We start from the raw sequence: 17,122 nt of genomic DNA, 5'->3' as shown, positions 1-17,122 counted from the left end.
AGTTATTCATTTAAATTTACATCAGCAAAAGAATTGTCATTCTTATTCTCTAGCCATATGTTCTTTCCAGAAATGTGTTGCTATATTACTGTATGCCTGATACAGTCTAACATAGGCCTAGACCAATATCCTAATTTGGTGTTTCCCAAAGTGTGGATAGTAAGAATAATAACTAACATTTTTTCAGCTCTTAATATATGCTGTTTACTGTTCTAAGGGTTTTACATGTATATACTGTACTCGTTTGATCTTCACAATGAGCCTGTGAAGTGGGTATTATTTTCCCCATTTCGTAGATGAAAACCTTAGGCACAGAAGGTAAATTACTCAGGGTCATGAGCTGGTACATGGCAAGGTCAGAATTTGAATTCAGGAAGGCTGTTTTGGCCAGTGCTCTTAATTATTATATGAGGATTCCTCTGATTCCATGGATTGTCTACCAAGACAATATTAGTTGGTACAGATAATTATTTTAGGCAGTTACATAGATGTGGCTTAAAATGACATTGAATTACATAATGAGAAAATTATTCCCTTCAATTCTCTTTCTGTCCTTCAGGTTAAATCAAACAGAAAGTTTCATCCTGGTGCTGGTATGACTGGAACCCCTAACACCTGCTGATCTCCCTTTTCAACAGAGAGTTGGCTGCAGGCTCAGGGCCTTCCAGCATCTGTGTTAGCTTCATTTTATGGCAAGGGATACTGGCTTCCCATTTATGGTATTTCCATAAGGCTTTCATTTTAAATAAACTTTTAAACGTAAATGACTCAATTTAAATAAAGCATTAAATAAATAACACAGGTGGAATGCAGCTATGACAATACCTGTAAAGGTGTTTTCACCTTGACAGTGTTGAAAACACTGTCCTGATTCTTCTGTTTTGAAATTCACTTCTATGCAATGACTTTGGCTTTCAGTTACTTTTAATTGCTTTTAATCTATAGGTTATTTCTTTCTCCTTCTTGTTGGAATCCCCTGGGCTCATATTACAAAGATTCCCCATTTCCCTCCGTGGGCTTGGGGCTCATCTGGGATGGAGTTTTCACCAGATTTTAATAATATCACATATATTTAGTTTAAAATATTCCTGTTTTTAAAAATTATACTTTTCCACTTTTTTGGTGTTAAAATCCCCTTTTTTTGTGAAATATTGGTGAAAATAGATGGTAGCTTTTGTTTTGTTTTTAGCATCTTTACTTGGCTAATTTAAAATTGGAAACTTGAAAAAAATTATGCTGATCTAGAAGACAAAATATTGGGGTGCCACTGTTCAGTCACTCTCTGCTCAGATATGATTCTTCCCAGTTGCCTAAGCATTCTTGAATGTTTCAGGAAGGGTGTATGGACTCATGCTAATCTTTCTTTCTAAAGTGTACTCAAGCATTTTCTTCAGGGAAATTGTTAAAAAGTTCCTGCTTATGAAACTCTCTTATGTCTATTCCCCTAGGTTTATCGTTTTCCTATCAGAACTGCAATCCTAATTATTAATAAAATCATTTTTAAGTATCTGAGATAACTAATTATTGTGAGCAATCAATCAACTGGAATACTTACACAGTACTTACTAAGATGTGTCTATTTCATATACCCTTCCAAAATGGAAAGTTCATAGCACAGTTGAGAAAAACCTAAACAGTCATTGGTTTTTGTTTTTATTTTTCTTTAATGTTACTGGGATTCAGGGGAGTAGAGAAGCTACAAAATCTTGCACATATTTAAGAAAATTTTAAAAGGCCATCATTTCTCCATCTGCTTCTTTATTTCCTGCTTTGATGAACACAGTATTTTATATCGGATTTCAGAATTGGTCTAGAAAGACATCATTTGGAGGTGCTGATAGATTTGCAAAAGGCCCAAAATGCCCCATGTCAAGCAAGCTAGAGTTAGAAGAGCAGGGCTGAAGCACAAACAAGAAGCAAAGTTCAAGAACTCCAGGAAGCTTCAAGGCAGTTTGTCAGGATATGTAATTGTCTGAGTTAGTCAGGGAAGATCTGTTAAATTCAAGGCCAACATACGCCAATAAACCCAGAGCAACAGGATCACTGCCGTAGTCACTGCTCTAAGGAAGAGAGTAGAAACTAGTCAGAGCTTTCAGACCAAAACATTCCCACGCCACCGGATCGCTCCGTAGATTCAGTGGATATGACTAGCTGGTGTGGAGCTTTTATTTTACTAACTCTGCAGTGTCTGAGTGGCCCTGTCCCTTACATGGCTTTCCTTGTGCCTTAAAGGATCTTCATAGAGAGACATGCAGGTTCTCAGCTTCGTCTACCCAACGAACTCAGTTTCAGCAGCACATGATGATGGCTTGTTTCTGATCTTACTCTAGGCCCCGTGTTCATATGGAGTCTTTCATGATCCACTCCAAAGGGACCTGGAGCAGGCCTATCAGACTAATATCATCTGTTCCCTTGGGAGTAGGCAGGGCCAGATTGAACTATGTGGGCGCCCAGGAAGGCTGGTCATTTGACATCCTGCACTTTGACACTCTTTAAACTTATTTTCAATACATATTTAAATAGTATTCAATATATTTAGTAGGAGAAGAGAAACTGATTTTTTATTAATAAAATATAGATACATCATCTTTATGTTGAAAATGAAGAATGTATTACATGCTTTGATAGTAACACTACCTTTTTTTACTTATTTGGAATGAGATTCCTTAATAAGCTTTTCCATAACTCTGAGCTGGACAGGGTTAGCCATTTAGTCTCTTCAAGAGTAGAAGCAATATACATGGATGTAGTTACAAAGTCTTGTTCAAAATATATTTAAAAGTTAATTTTTTTCTAACTTTTGTGTCATCAAAATGTTTCCAACTTTCCTGTATACCAGATCTTGTCATCTGAGACTAGAGATAGTTTTACTTCTTCCTTTCCATTCTGTAGTTTTTTTCATTCCTGTTTCTTGCATGATTGCCCTGGCTAGAACTTCCAGTAAAATACTGAATAGATGTGGTGAGAGCAGACATCGTATCTAGTTCCTGATCTTCCTAGGAAAAAAATTGAGTCTTTCACCATTAAGTGTGATGTTAACTGTGAGTTTTTCAGATGTCCTGTATCAGATAAGGAAGTTCATTTCTATTCCTAGTTTGTTAAGTGGTTTTTTTGGGGGGTGGGGGTGGGGACGGGGACGGGGGTCTCACTATGTTGCCCAGGGTGGTCTCGAACTCCTGAGCTCAAGCAATCCTCCCACCTCGGCCTCCCAAAGTGCTGCAATTACAGGCATGAGCCACCACGCCTGGCCTGTTGAGTGTTTTTATCAAAGAAGGGTATTAGATTTTGTCAAATGCTTTTTCTATGTCTATTGAGATGATCATATGGGTTTTGTTCTTTATTAATATGGTCTGTTACATTGTTTGATTTTCAGATGTTAAACTAACCTTGCTTTACCAGGAGAAATCCCAGTTGGTCATAGTGTATAATTCTTTTTATATGTGGATTCATTTAGTTTAATAGTATTTTGTTGAGGATATTTGTATCTTTTTCCATTTTTTATATAGTTATTTTCTCTAGTTTTTTGTTCATAATTTTTACTGAATCAGTCCATTTTAACATTTATGTAATAAAACCAGTCACCTGGACCCATGTTAGTTGAGTGCTGACTCAGATGACGGTCAGCTGCCTCACTCCAGGGCTGCTTCTCTGGCTTATACTTGCACGCTACACCTTACACATGCTCACCACCAAAATGCTCAATGCTCACTATATAAAGAAATGTTTAAACACTTTCAGTGCTGTCTTCTTATTCTCAAGTGAGACTAGTTCACTTTTGCCAGTAATTTAAGAAATGTATGTGAAAATCTGAGCTCACTAGCACCTTATTTCCAATTATTTGGTGGTGATTTAATGCAATTTACCAGTTTGTGTGCTGGGGCTGCCTGAGCTATACCTTAATCTAACTCTAATGGCAGGGGCTTGAGAAGAAGAACCTCACCATTGGACTCTGATGTTTTGATGCCTAGTCTCTGGTAGTCAAAACAGATCTAAGGCCACAGAAAAGAGCTATCTGAAATTCTTTCAGTTTTATATTGCACCAGCCATGGTTTTGGAAAGTACAGTCACAAAGCAATATTCTCATCTCATCTTCCCCTTTCAGCCACTTCCTTTAGGGGGAAGGAGACAGAACACTCAGCTGAGCACATGGTACCAAAGCCTTGTCAACCAATGGTAACGTCACAGGTGTGGAGCATCCTAAGTTGAGTATGTGTAGTTCAGCCAGGCGCGGTAGCTCATGCCTGTAATCCCAGCACTATGGGAGGCCAAGGTGGGTGGATCACTTCAGGTCAGGAGTTCGAGACCAGCCCGGGCAACATGGTGAAACCCTGTCTCTACTAAAATACAAAAATTAGCTGGGCATGGTGGCAGGCACCTGTAATCCCAACTACTTGGGAGGCTGAGGCACGAGAATCTCGGGAAAAAAAATTAAAAAAAAAATTTTTTTAAACTGTAATTACTGGCTGAGAATGTGTAGTTCAGTATGACTGAGCTTATCGAGCTTGTATAACAGGTACTTAGACATATATGTAGTCTGCCTTTTAGTCTGAATAAACAACATCATCAGTAGACAATGACTTTTATTATTTGATTAGACTGTAGGATTAACCAACTCCCATTGTGAAAACCCAGGCCTTTTTTTTTTTTTTTTGAGATGGAGTTTTGCTCTTGTCGCCCAGGCTGGAGTGCAATGACGCGATCTGGGCTCACTGCAACCTCTGCCTCCCGGGTTCAAGTGATTCTCCTGCCTCAGCCTCCCGGGTAACTGCGATTACAGGCACCCATGACCATGCCCGGCTAATTTTTGTATTTTTAGTAGAGATGGGGTTTCACCATGTTGGTGAGGCTGGTCTCGAACTCCTGACCTCAGGTGATCCACCTGCCTCAGCCTCCCAAAGTGCTATGATTACAGGCGTCAGCCACCGCATCCGGCCAACCCAGGCCTTTTATAACTGTTTTCAGAGAGAGAGAGAAGAGAAAACAAGAAAGAACAACTCTGACCATGATCTAAGAGCCAGGTTTCTGTCACTAAGCAGTAAAGAAAAAAAGCTCAAGTAGCCCTTGCATAAGTGGGAATTTGTGGTTTCTAAAGCTGCCCATTCCCCAAATGACTAAAATATGTTACTGGCATTTGGCACTGTTTCCTATGTTTTGCTCTCCTTAAATTTCTCTTTAAAGGGGTTTGAGTTTAAAGGCAGAACCACTGAAAAATGTGATTTAATCATAGAACTGTGAAAGGCCAAGCCCAGAGTTAACCCCAGGATGCCCTGTGTTGTTTTGTTAAACCAGGACCTTGAACCAGGCTTATTCCCAAGAGGTGGTGGAAAGCCTAAGGGCAGGCAGGAGGGAGGCAAAAGAGGGAGGCAGAGGGAAGAAAACCAGTAGGCCAGACTGACCCCAGGATGGTGCCTCCAAGCAGCAAGGGCTTCCCTCCCTCACTAGGCCCAGTAGCTCCATGATTTTCACTGGAAAGAGTAGGAGAAAGGGAAGGGAAATTGAAGGAAGGGAGCCCAGAGCCAAGGAGAAGAGTAAGAAGACTCAGTGGTTGACTGTCAACCATACCGCAGGCTGTCACGGGACAGAACACGGAACTTCAAAGGGCCTTCTTGGCCCCAATTCCCATTTTTAAAATTGTTTTTTCTTGATTATAAAAGTATGCTGATTACAGAGAATTTGGGAAGCACACATAGTTACTGAATAGAAAATAACGCTCCAGGCAGCATGGCAGAGATTCAGACCTTAGCCTTTGGTAGACCTGAGTTTGAGTCCCAGCTCCTCCGTTCAGTATCCTCATCTATAAAACAGGAGTAGTAAGACCCCCATAATGATGTGGTGAGGATTCAATGGGATCAATACCTTGCAGAGGCTAGCTGCCAGTGCTATAATCATTATGATGGCACCAAGGTTAACATTATCTAATGTTACACATCCAGCTTATTCTTTTCTGTGAATGTATAGGTTTAAAGTATGGCTCATTCTTTATAGCACATCAGTTTTTATCCTGCCTTTTTAAAAACTTACTAAATAATCTTCAGAAGAATTAGCTAGTTTGAATGCCTGTATAAGATTCCATTGCCATAATTAGTTTAACCTTCTTGTTTGTATTGGGTATTTAGGTTTCCAATTTTGTATTATTATAAATAATACTATTATGTATATCTTTGTGCAAAACCATTTACCTTCTGACTATTTAAGATAAATTCAGAAATTCAGAAGAAGATCTACTATATTCAGAGTGTTTCTATATTCAGAACTACTATATTCTGAACCTTTTCAAAGTTCTGGATACAATTACCTATACCCATCAACAGTATAAGCAAGTTCTCCATATCACTGGAGCATAACCATTGTCATTAAAAAACACAAATCTTTGGTCATTTTAGAGGTAAAAAAAAAAGACTTCTTATGATTATTTGACTTTGCATATCTATTTTTTATTTGTGAAGCTAAACTTTTTATATGTTTATTACTACATCAATTTGCATTTTTTTGTTTTTTTTTTTCTTTTAGACAGAGTCTCACTCTGTCGCCCAGGCTAGAGTGCAGTGGCACGATCTCAGCTCACTGCAACCTTCGCCCCCTGGGTTCAAGTGATTCCTGTGCCTCAGCCTCCCCAGTAGCTGGGATTATAGGCACATGCCACCACGCCCAGCTAATTTTTGTGTTTTTAGTAGAGATGGGGTTTTGCCATGTTGGCCAGGCTGATCTCGAACTCCTGGCCTCAAGTGATCCTCCCACCTTGGCCTCCCTAAGTGCTGAGATTGCAGGTGTGAGCCACCATGCCCGGCCTGAATTGTTTGATTATATCTTTTGTCCATTTGGGAGCAGGCTAATTTTTTAGTTAAATAATTAACTTATGTTATAATCTTAAATACAAGTAAGATTGAGTGATGACAACCAAATGCTGCCAGAACTTGTCAGGAAGCAATTACAGAGCCACTTCCTGACAAGTTGAGAGACTTGTATAGATTGTACATTAATATTCACTTTTGATGTACAGAAGGAGCTGAACATGTACCAAATGTTCAAATGTTAGGGTATTTTTTTTTTTACCCTGCATAATCAACAAGAATGTCAGCTATTCCAATAATAAAATGCTTTTCACAATCAATTTAAAAATTGCCCATTATGGCCTTTCTGGCAGCCCACAGAATCCACCCTCCGTTGTCCTCTTGTTTAGAGAGCTGGCTAGCTCATTCCTCAGGAATGACCCATGTCCCAGGAGCTCAGGAATCACACATCCCCTAGAGGTTCTTCTGAAGTCCATGTGGTGCTCTAGTGGTGGCAGCAACTTCTCCATTTGCCCTCTGTGTTCCTGCCAGTAGGCCATAACCCGGTCTGGTCAAAGACTTGCCATTTTGTTTGGACAAAGTTGCAATTTAAATGTTTGGATCCAGAGCTTGCAGTAGGAATGTTCCAGAAATACTTAGTTTAGCTTTTTGAATGCAAAGGTTGAATGCACTTGGAAAGGCCTAGAATAGAAATTAAGCAAGAGCACTTCTTTCTTAACAAGTGATCTGTTCATAACTATGGATGGCAGTAGAGCAAGAGGACGCAAACTGGTGAACAAAGTCACAAATGCCTTAGAAACTAGGTGACATTTGAGCCAGATGTGAAAGAGTGTGACTTGAGAGGAATTCGCATAGAGGAGAAAGAACCTAGCATTAAAATCAGACAGGCCTGAGGTCAAATTCCAGTTTTGATGCATATTAGCTCTCTGACCATAAACAAGTTCTTTAATCTTTCTATGTCTCAGTTTACTTATCTGCAAAATGAGTATAATACTCATTTGGGGAAGTTACAGAGAGAATTGGAATGAAATACAGAAAGCACCCAGAACTCATACATGGTAATAGCAATAAATGGTACTTATTACCATAATAGATTTTTCAGGGAATAGGCAGGCAACACAAGAGCAGAATATGAGTACATGGTAGATAAAGACTAGAAGCAAGTGAGGAAAAAGAGGCTGTCCCTAGCTTGGGGAAGACTTTATAGGGCATGCTGAGGAGTTAAACCTCATCCTCCAGGGGCAGAAGAGGCTTCAGGGGCTTTTCAATAAAAAATGAAAAAATAAAAAAAATAAAAATTAAAAAAACCCAGCTCTAGCAAGACACTAAAGCTTAGTGCTTAGGGCTTAAGCTCTGAGAGTCCAGCTCCCTACTCTGTACTTCCAAGCTGGGCAACCCCGGGCACATGACTTAAGCCTTCTAAGCCTCAGTTTTATCCCCTATGAATTGACCTCTTGGAACTATTGTGAATAACAGAAATAATAGTTTTGTTTGTTTGTTTTTGAGACAGTTTCACTCTTGTTGCCCAGGCTAGAGTGCAGTGGCGCGATCTCAGCTCACCGCAACCTCCACCTCCTGGGTTCAAGCGATTCTGCTGCCTCAGCCTCCCCAGTAGCTGGGATTACAGGCATGCACCACTATGCCTGGCTAATTTTGTATTTTTAGTAGAGACGGGATTTCTCCATGTTGGTCAGGCTGGTCTCAAACTCCTGACCTCAGGTGATTCGCCCGCCTCGGCCTCCCAAAGTGGTGGGATTACAGGCGTGAACCACTGCACCTGGCCAGAAATAATAGTTTTTTTTTTAATGCTCACTGTGTGCCTTCCAGTGTTCTAAGTGCTTTGCATGTATTATCATAAATGAGGCAATGAATTAAAAGCCTAGGGCAAGGCTGGGCGCAGTCCTAACACTTTAGGAGGCCAAGGCAGGAGGATCACTTGATCCCATGAGTTCGAGACCAGCCTGGGCAATATAGGGAGACCTTATCTCCAAAAAATTTTTAAAATTAGTCGAGCATGGTGGCATGTACTTGTATTCCCAGCTACTAGGGAGGCTGAGGTGGGAAGATCGTTTGAGCCCAGGAGGCAGAGATGGTTGCGGTAAGACAAGATTACGCCACTGCACTCCAGCCTGGATGACAGAGGGAGTCCCTGTCTCAAATAAATAAATAAAAGCCTAGAGCAGTGACGGCACATATCAAACAGTCAGTCAGTGCTATGGGAATGGTGGTGATTGTTGTTGATGTCATTATTAGTATTCTTTGGTCAGATCTATATTTTAATAAGATCTTTCTGGTGATGGCATAGAGAATGGTTTGGAATGGTTGAAACTAGAGGACAGGAGAGAAGATAAGACAGTAGTAGCTTCACATACATGTTTAAAAATTCATTGAGTAATATATTTAACATTTATGCACTTTACCTTATATGTGTTATACTTCAGTTTTTTAATGTAATTTTTTAAAAAGAGATAACCAACAAAACCTCTTCTCTCAGTTTACATAAGCTAGTCTACAGCTGCTTGGAGTTTCAATTAGCTGAGTTATCTTCACTTAAGAAAACGGGCTGTGAGGAACGAAGTAAAATCCTTTTTCTTCAGTTAGTCACATTCATGAAGGACAGGGAGCCCAAGGAAAACTGAAACCTCTACAACTCCTACAAAATTCTGCCCCGGTGGATGGTTTCCCTCTGCTAGAGCTGCTAGCAGGAGCAAATGAATCTAGATAGGCGTCAGCTCTCCCTTCCTCTGGCCTGGTGTTTCAGAGAAGCTAGCATGGGAAAGGCAGCTGATCAAGGTGGTGCAGAGAAGGACATTAGGGGCTGAGCCAGATCACAGACTGTCTGCCCTCAACCCTCAGGAAAATTGGCTGTTTCCTTTTTTAGGACTCTTTTCTATTTAGATTTTACTGAACCTCTGAACATGTCTCAGGTGGGCATGCTATTCAAAATGCTTTTCTTTTTGAAACTAATCTTATCTTTGAATGCCCTCCTATTGCAAAACCATGGTTTTCATTTCCTTCTTCGGGCCAAGTCTAAGGCAGGTCGGTCAGTACATTGACTTTTCCTTGGAATGACCTCAAACTAAGTGGTAAAAAATCTTCAGATTGGGTAATATACTTCCTTGGCACAGTACTTTGAGTGGTATGAAATTATTGTGACCACTGAATAGATGAGGAATGGACTAAAAAAATCTGATACCAATACTGTTTCTCCTCCTTTTACTGTTCATTACAAATGTGCCTGAAGGGATGAAACCAGTAAGAGTGGGTCATCTCTGTTAGGGCAGGAGGGAAAAAGCCCTGGCGGAGCAGACCTGAATCTTGGTTGGAAGAGGGCATTTAAAACATGTGAGTGAATTCCTAATAGAAAACGGCAATATGCGTCCTAACTGATTGGTTACTTAAGTCCCAGTCAAGTATTTAAAGAGATAAGTTTAAGTGTCTAGAATTCAGTGTTAATCATGTAAACAAAAACCATCCTTAAATCGCCTGGTATTAGATATGGCTATTGACACTGCATAAGTCATTCTAATTGAATGTGCTGAAGCCTAAGAGACCCATAAGTAAGGGAACATTCTGATTAGGCAGACAAGTCTCATGGGAAGCAAACAAGCCTGATATAGTCATGACAGATTCATTGATAGGCAATTTTCAAGAACTTTTGTGAAAATAAACATATTATTAGGGACAAGTGAAAACACAGGTCATCTAAAACCAAAAAAATAGAGACTTTCTACATTTTTATAATGTTTATGTATATGCGTATGCAGATTATGTTTGTTTACTTCTAAAGCCATGCTTTGTAGAGCTGTCATTGGTTTTTTTTTTTTAACAATTTAAATATTTGTTATAAAAGTGACAATTCATATTCATTATTTAAAAATCAGCCAGGTGCAATGGCTCACACCTGTAGTCCTAGCTGCACAAGAGGCTAAGGCAGAGGATCGCCTGAGCTTTTCAAGTCAGCCCTTTTCTCCCCTACATCCCACTACAGTGGTAGCTTTTGTTCACTGTAGCCAGTCTGTGTCCTTCCAGACAATTGTACACAATTACAAATGTTACATTTTTGTAATGGGATCAGACTATGCCACCTTTCTGTGCTTTGTCTTTTCCAGTTCACATTATACTGTGGATATTTGGGCATGTATACACATTTAGTACACATGAAGATTTACCTCATTCTTTTTACTGGCTGCATAACAGAGTTATCTTATACCTAAAGTAACTGAGGTGTAAGCTAGGTAAGTTAAGCAAGGTAACTTAAACCTGTTTTGTTGTTGTTGTTGTTGTTTGCTTTTTTTTAAGAGACAGGGCCTCACTGTGTTGCCCAGCTGGCCTCAGAATCTTAGAGTCAAAGGATACTCCCACTTCAGCCTCCTAAGTAGCTGAGACTACAAGGTGCACACTACCCACACTACCACGCCCAGCTAAACCTAAGTTGTGTGTGGGTGTGTGTTTTTAATCTGGCCAGTGTTTCTCTTTGAGGACCTATACTGCAGTGAACACCCTCCACATTTCCCTGTACACTTGTGTGAATATCTCTGTAGTGTAAATTCATTAAAGTAAGACTGCTAGGTCAAAGGGTATGCATGCTTCGCAGTTCAATAAATATTGCCAGTTGCCTTCTGAAAAGGTAGAACCAATTTAATACTTCCATTCACTGTCTTGAGAGTGCCTGTTTTCCTGAACACACATTAATTTTCTATATTAACAATATTTTTAATCCTGGCCAATCTGATAAATAAAAATTAACTTCACAGTGTTGTTTTAATTTGTGTTTTTTCCATGAGAAGTAAAGTTGAGCATCTTTTAAATATCATTATTGGCCATTTGTAGTTTTTCTGAATTGCCTTTTTATTAACATGTGTTTAAGTTATAACGTTGGTCTTTGCCTTATTAATTTAAGAGAGCTTTGTGTATATTAAGGAAATTGGCACTTTTTTCATATAAATAGGAAATTTTTTTTTGTTTCTGTCATTTGACTTTTAAATGATATTTTATATTGAACTAATTGTTTACTTTATATATTTAGATTTATTACTTTTTTATAGCATCTAAGATTACAAAATATTTACCCCACATAAATGGGGTAAATTCTATTTTTCTAATATTCTAAATTTCTAATATTTTTCCCTAATGTTACAGTTTTTAAAATATTTTATGGTTTTCTTTTTATATTTAAGTCTTCAGTTTATCAGAAAATATAGTTTTTAAAGGCCAGACATGGTGGCTCATACCTGTAATCTCATCACTTTGGGAGGCCAAGGCGGGCGGATCATGAGGTCAGGAGTTCAAGACCAGCCTGGCCAATATGGTGAAACCCCATCTCTACTAAAAATACAAAAATTAGCCGAGCATGGTGGTGTGCACCTGTAGTCCCAGCTACTCGGAAGGCTGAGGCAGAAGAATCACTTGAACCCAGGAAGCAGAGGTTGCGGTGAGCCAAGATCGTGCCACTGCACTCCAGCCTGGGCGACAGAGCAAGATTCCATCTCAAAAAAAAGAAAATACAGTTTTTTTGTTTGTTTTTGAGACGGAGTTTCATTCTTGTTGCCCAGGCTGGAGTGCAAAGGCACGATCTCGGCTCACCGCAACCTCCGCCTCCCAAGTTCAAGCAATTCTCCTGCCTCAGCCTCCCAAGTAGTTGGGATTACAGGCGTGTGCCATCACGCCTGGCTACTTTTGTATTTTCAGTAAAGACAGGGTTTGTCCATTTTGGTCAGGCTTGTCTCGAACTCCCAACCTCAGGTGATCCGCCCACCTCGGCCTCCCAAGGTGCTGGGATTACAGGTGTGAGCCACCATGCCCGGCCTGAAAATACAGTTTTTATGAGATGAGTTAGGGATCCAGCTTATTTGCTTTCCCTGGTGGCTAACCACTTGCCCCAACATCATTTATTTAAAAATTCATCTTCCCCACCTTTATTGTATAGCAAATTCCCATGTATTTGAATCCATATTCTGGATGTACAGGTGCCCAGGCATACAGACACTGCAGACACAACAGATAATATTCTAGAAATATAGGACATGTGAAATTGTAATCACTACTGTATTGAAAGTTGTGGCTTCTACTTGTGGACCTTGAAGCAAAGAGTAAAAATCCCCAACCATCTTAGACAATGATATACAGGCTAATAAAAGCACCTATTTCAATGTACATGCAGGGCTTGTTTTTCCTCATCAGTGAGCCAGCAATGTATTAGATCACAACCTTCTAACCAGGGACTCACTTTAGTTTCTCATTTAATCTCAGGAATGGCTGGTCCCATAAAAGCTGTTAAGTAATAATAATGTTGAGCCCTTATATTGTACTTTACATCCCGAAAGTGCTATCTAAACATTAACTAATTAAATGCATTGATGAAAGGAAGGGATTTGTAGAGGTTTTCAGGAAAACTGATAACTGGTTGCATACCTGTGAGGGGATGATTCTTAAAAGGCCTTACTTCCCTCTTTGAATGGAGCTCAGCAGGCAGGGGAACAAAAAGCTGGTGACATTATTTCACTTTTGTTGAGAATTTCCTGGAGTATCTTCTAATTAGTCTGGTTAAACTCACCTTTTATCTAGCTCCGCAGATATTCCCTTGCAACATTCTTGGAGCTATTCAACAAGTTTCTTTTGATGTCTTCCTTGTTGGTTAATTATAAAATCGTACAATCTTCAAATTGAAAGAGATCCCTATTGATCATCTAGTTTTGAATGACTGAATAGAATCACTTTATTTTGTAGATGAGGAAACTGAGGCATGGAGAAGTTAAGTGATTAACAGAAAAGGTCATAGAGCTTACTGGGGACATAGCTGGGAATAGAAACCAAGATTTCCAACTCCCATTTCAGATCTCAATCAGCTTCATTGAGCAATGAAACTTTCTTCCCTCTTTATAAGCATCTGTGTTCTCTATTTTTTAAACTTAAAAAAAAAATTGCCACAGAACCATCAAGCCCAATTTTTTCTTTTTTAAAATATCACTATCATTGTTATTATTATTATTATTGCTTTCATCCTTCCCTACTTCTTCCCTTCTTTGCTCTCAGCCTTTCATGTCTCTCCTAACTCTTATGGTTCATTCCCCTACATGATCAGGTAATGCTACTTTTGTTTTTCCTCTGTTTCTGAAAAGCCATATTTCTTTAGTTTCTCCCACATACGTACATACAGGGAGTTGCTTTGTTTTGCTTTCTGTTTTTCCTCAGCTGTAGTTGCTTCTCCTTTTAATAAAGTTACTTCTCTAGTTTTGGCAAATAGCCTAAGGTGTGTGTTTGTTTGTTTGTTTGTTTGTTTGAGACGGAGTCTCACTCTGTTGGCCAGGCTGGAGTACACTGGCGCGATCTTGGCTCACTGCAACCTCCGCCTCCCGGGTTCAAGTGATTCTCCTGCCTCAGCCTCCTGAGTAGCTGGGATTACAAGCATGCAGCACCACCCTCGGCTAATTTTTTTGTAATTTTAGTAGAGACGGGGTTTCGCCATGTTGGCCAGGCTGGTCTCAAACTCCTGACCTCAGGTGATCCATCCCCCTCAGCCTCCCAAAGTGCTGGGATTACAGGCGTGAGCCACTGCGCCCGGCCGCCTAGGGTTTAAGTTGATGATAAATCCATTTCTGTCCGAGAATTTTGTGTAACTTTAATTTATGAGTTTCCCCGTAGTTGAGCCAATAAGATGCTGTTAAAGATCATCTTCATATTCAGAAAATTGCATGAGATGTGACCATTAAAAGAATTTTTATACAAGAACTTCATATAAGGACTAGAGGTATTATTTTTCAATAAGCCAAAGGCAGATCCAGTTCAGATCAAAACTGTGGATCTAAACCTGGGCTAATTTAGTCTGCACAATCCTGCTTCTGTGCAGGGACTCAGTTTTAGAAATCTTACATTTCTACAAGGTGGGTCAGTAGGCATCCAGTGACCTCAGAATTCCTGAGCTGAACCAAACCCTGGGGCTACACTCTGACCTCAGATGCCCTCAGAAAGGCCCCTTCCTTGGAGTAGCGAGGGGTGCTTAAGAAAGTGAGTCAGAAGCTGTCACTAATCAGCTGGGTGATCTTAGGTAGAGCTCATCACCTCTCTGGGCTCAGTTTTCTCATATATTAAGTAACGAAGGTGAGTTAAAAAGTCTGCTTAGAACTTTTCCTCATTTACTGCTCAATGGGTCAGTAATGTCAGAACTCGGGCTAAAAGGAATAGTAGAGACCTAAATCAGATTTATTTCAAACATGTAACTAACTCAACAGAGAAGCAAAATTCTGCTGACCATCTATGAGAATTTTCTGGAATTGTCTCAATTTAAAATACTGTAGTTTATTTTCCTCATAAATAAAACACATGTACCTATATCAGATCATATAACCTGTTTTGAGCTCAGAATATTTGGACCACATTCTTGTACTTACTCTTTGCAAATGCTTCATTAAGTTCCATGGAGTTGTGGTTTAACTAAACCACACCCCTTGAGGCACTTAGTGCAGAAAAGCTGTCTGAAGTAGACCCCATCCCATATATTTTTCTGGATAAGAAATGTGCCTTCTCGGTTTCATCTTTGCCATTCTAGCCACTGAGAAAAATGAAATTGAAATTTTTTAAATCTTTTATTCCCTAAGACCTAGTTTCCAGCAGAGAGCAAAATGTAATTTGATAGGAGTGATGGTGGCCACTCATAAATCTACCCAATTGCATTAAACCAGATTAAACTATCACATAGTTACCCAGCTCTAAGCAGAAATTATCACCTTTGGGAGAGGATCAGATAAGAGCTAATTGGTGGCATCACAATCCACCCTCAGTAAAGTGCTTGATTAGCCAAAATTTAAGTCTTGTTAGAGTAGTCCCATAATGGATTGGGGAGGGTGAGGAGCAGCTAATTAGAAAAGAGACACTTCTATGTTTATGTACAAACATCCCAGCATTGAGCCATGATAAGGAGCTCAAAGGTTAATTATGGGAAAATGGAGTTTTGAACAACTTTTTGAAATAGGAATATCCCATATACTTTGGTGATATTTATTTATTTTGAGACGGGGTCTCGCCCTGTCACCCAGGCTAGAGCACAGTGGCCCAATCATAGCTTGTAGTTCACTGCAGCCTCAAATTCCTGGGCTCAAGGGATCCTCCCACCTCAGCCTCCTAAGTAGCTTGGACTACAGGTGCATACCACTGCAATCGGCTAATTTTTTAATTTTTTACAGAGATAGGGATCTCACTTCATTGCCAGGCTGGTCTGGAACTCCTAGGCTCAAGTGATCCTCCCACCTTGGCCTCCGAAAGTGCTGGGATTACAGGCATCAGCCCCCACATCCAGCTTACTTTTTATTTTCTATTTTTAAGGATTGATGAGTAAGAGAAGTAAAATTTAAAATTGAGGATTCAGAATAGTCTCGTGAGGTGTGTTAGGATTTTCAAGCTTGAGCAGAATCCACAGGCTGTTTTTTCCTAACTTCCCATGAACTCACCTGGCCAAGGCCACTAGACTTCACTCTACCCATCTATTAAATGAACTGAGAAATGACCCTAGAAACAAAATGCAACCTTTCATGGTTGTCTGGCCGGGCAAATGCAACTAAACTATATGGGAAATTATTTCACAATGTGTGACAATGTTGATTCTTCCATTTCGTCAAGCCAGCCTGTTCCTAGTGAGTGGCAGGTGACCGTTCACTGTGAATTGGGTCTTTTGGTTAGACTTTCAGAGACGGAGTTGTTTGTCAAGTGCAGCAGCCCTCTTCACCAAAGCATTCCCGACAGTCGCTCCAAATCTAGATGTTACACAATGGCTAAGGAAGCTTGTTTTGAAATGGAAGGTAAATTGACAAATCAGAGGGAAGGAATTAGCCAATGCATAAGGAAATTTGATGAGAAAGAGCTTTTTCCTCTCTTTTTTCTTGCCCAGGTTACTAGTTCTCTGTCTTCCCCGCCCCCCATAAATTTTGAATTTTGTGGTGGTGCTGAGGGAGTGAAGGTAACCAACATAAAAGAATCATTTGTGCCCCTTTCCCAATCCCACAGATCTCTATTGGCTGCAGACCTTGAACATGACACTGCAATTTCCTGGTGCCACACATGAGTAATAAGCAGCTGTTTCTGAAACTGTGGTTTGGGGAAGGCAGCACTAGGTTATTTTTTAACTTAATTGTAATTTTTGATTGGTCTGCAAGAAAGTAAATCAAATAAAGTCTGTTGTCTTAGTCTGCAAGAAAGCCATAGGCCTCAAATTCCAATGCTGACCATCTTGACCAGAATAGAAGAGGGAGGCAAAATGTGTGTATCCCTGAGCTGGAAGTTCAACCAGGCAGATTTCATGGGCTTCTTTCACACAAGAAGGGTAAGCATATTTGACA

General features: G+C 39.9%; 1 protein-coding gene across 6 annotated transcripts in view; it reads left to right on the top strand.

Annotated features, from left to right (window-relative positions):
* PLEKHM3 (pleckstrin homology domain containing M3) overlaps positions 1 to 17,122 on the top strand; it is a 218,883-nt gene that overhangs the window by 153,406 nt on the left and 48,355 nt on the right. The window contains exon 7 of one of the 6 annotated variants that reach the window (XM_054679257.2): positions 560 to 1,511. The exons of 4 other annotated variants lie outside the window; for them this stretch is intronic. In XM_054679257.2, the coding sequence (XP_054535232.1) occupies positions 560 to 622 (63 nt within the window). In that variant the 3' untranslated portion in view covers positions 623 to 1,511. Of the gene's footprint in view, positions 1 to 559; positions 1,512 to 17,122 lie in introns of those variants that run through there. One more of the 6 variants, XM_054679258.2, reaches the window with a different exon arrangement.

This window comes from Pan troglodytes, chromosome 13 (genome assembly GCF_028858775.2).
Source record: "Pan troglodytes isolate AG18354 chromosome 13, NHGRI_mPanTro3-v2.0_pri, whole genome shotgun sequence".
Taxonomy (NCBI): Eukaryota; Metazoa; Chordata; class Mammalia; order Primates; family Hominidae; genus Pan; species Pan troglodytes.
This window is presented reverse-complemented; position numbering and strand designations above follow the sequence as displayed.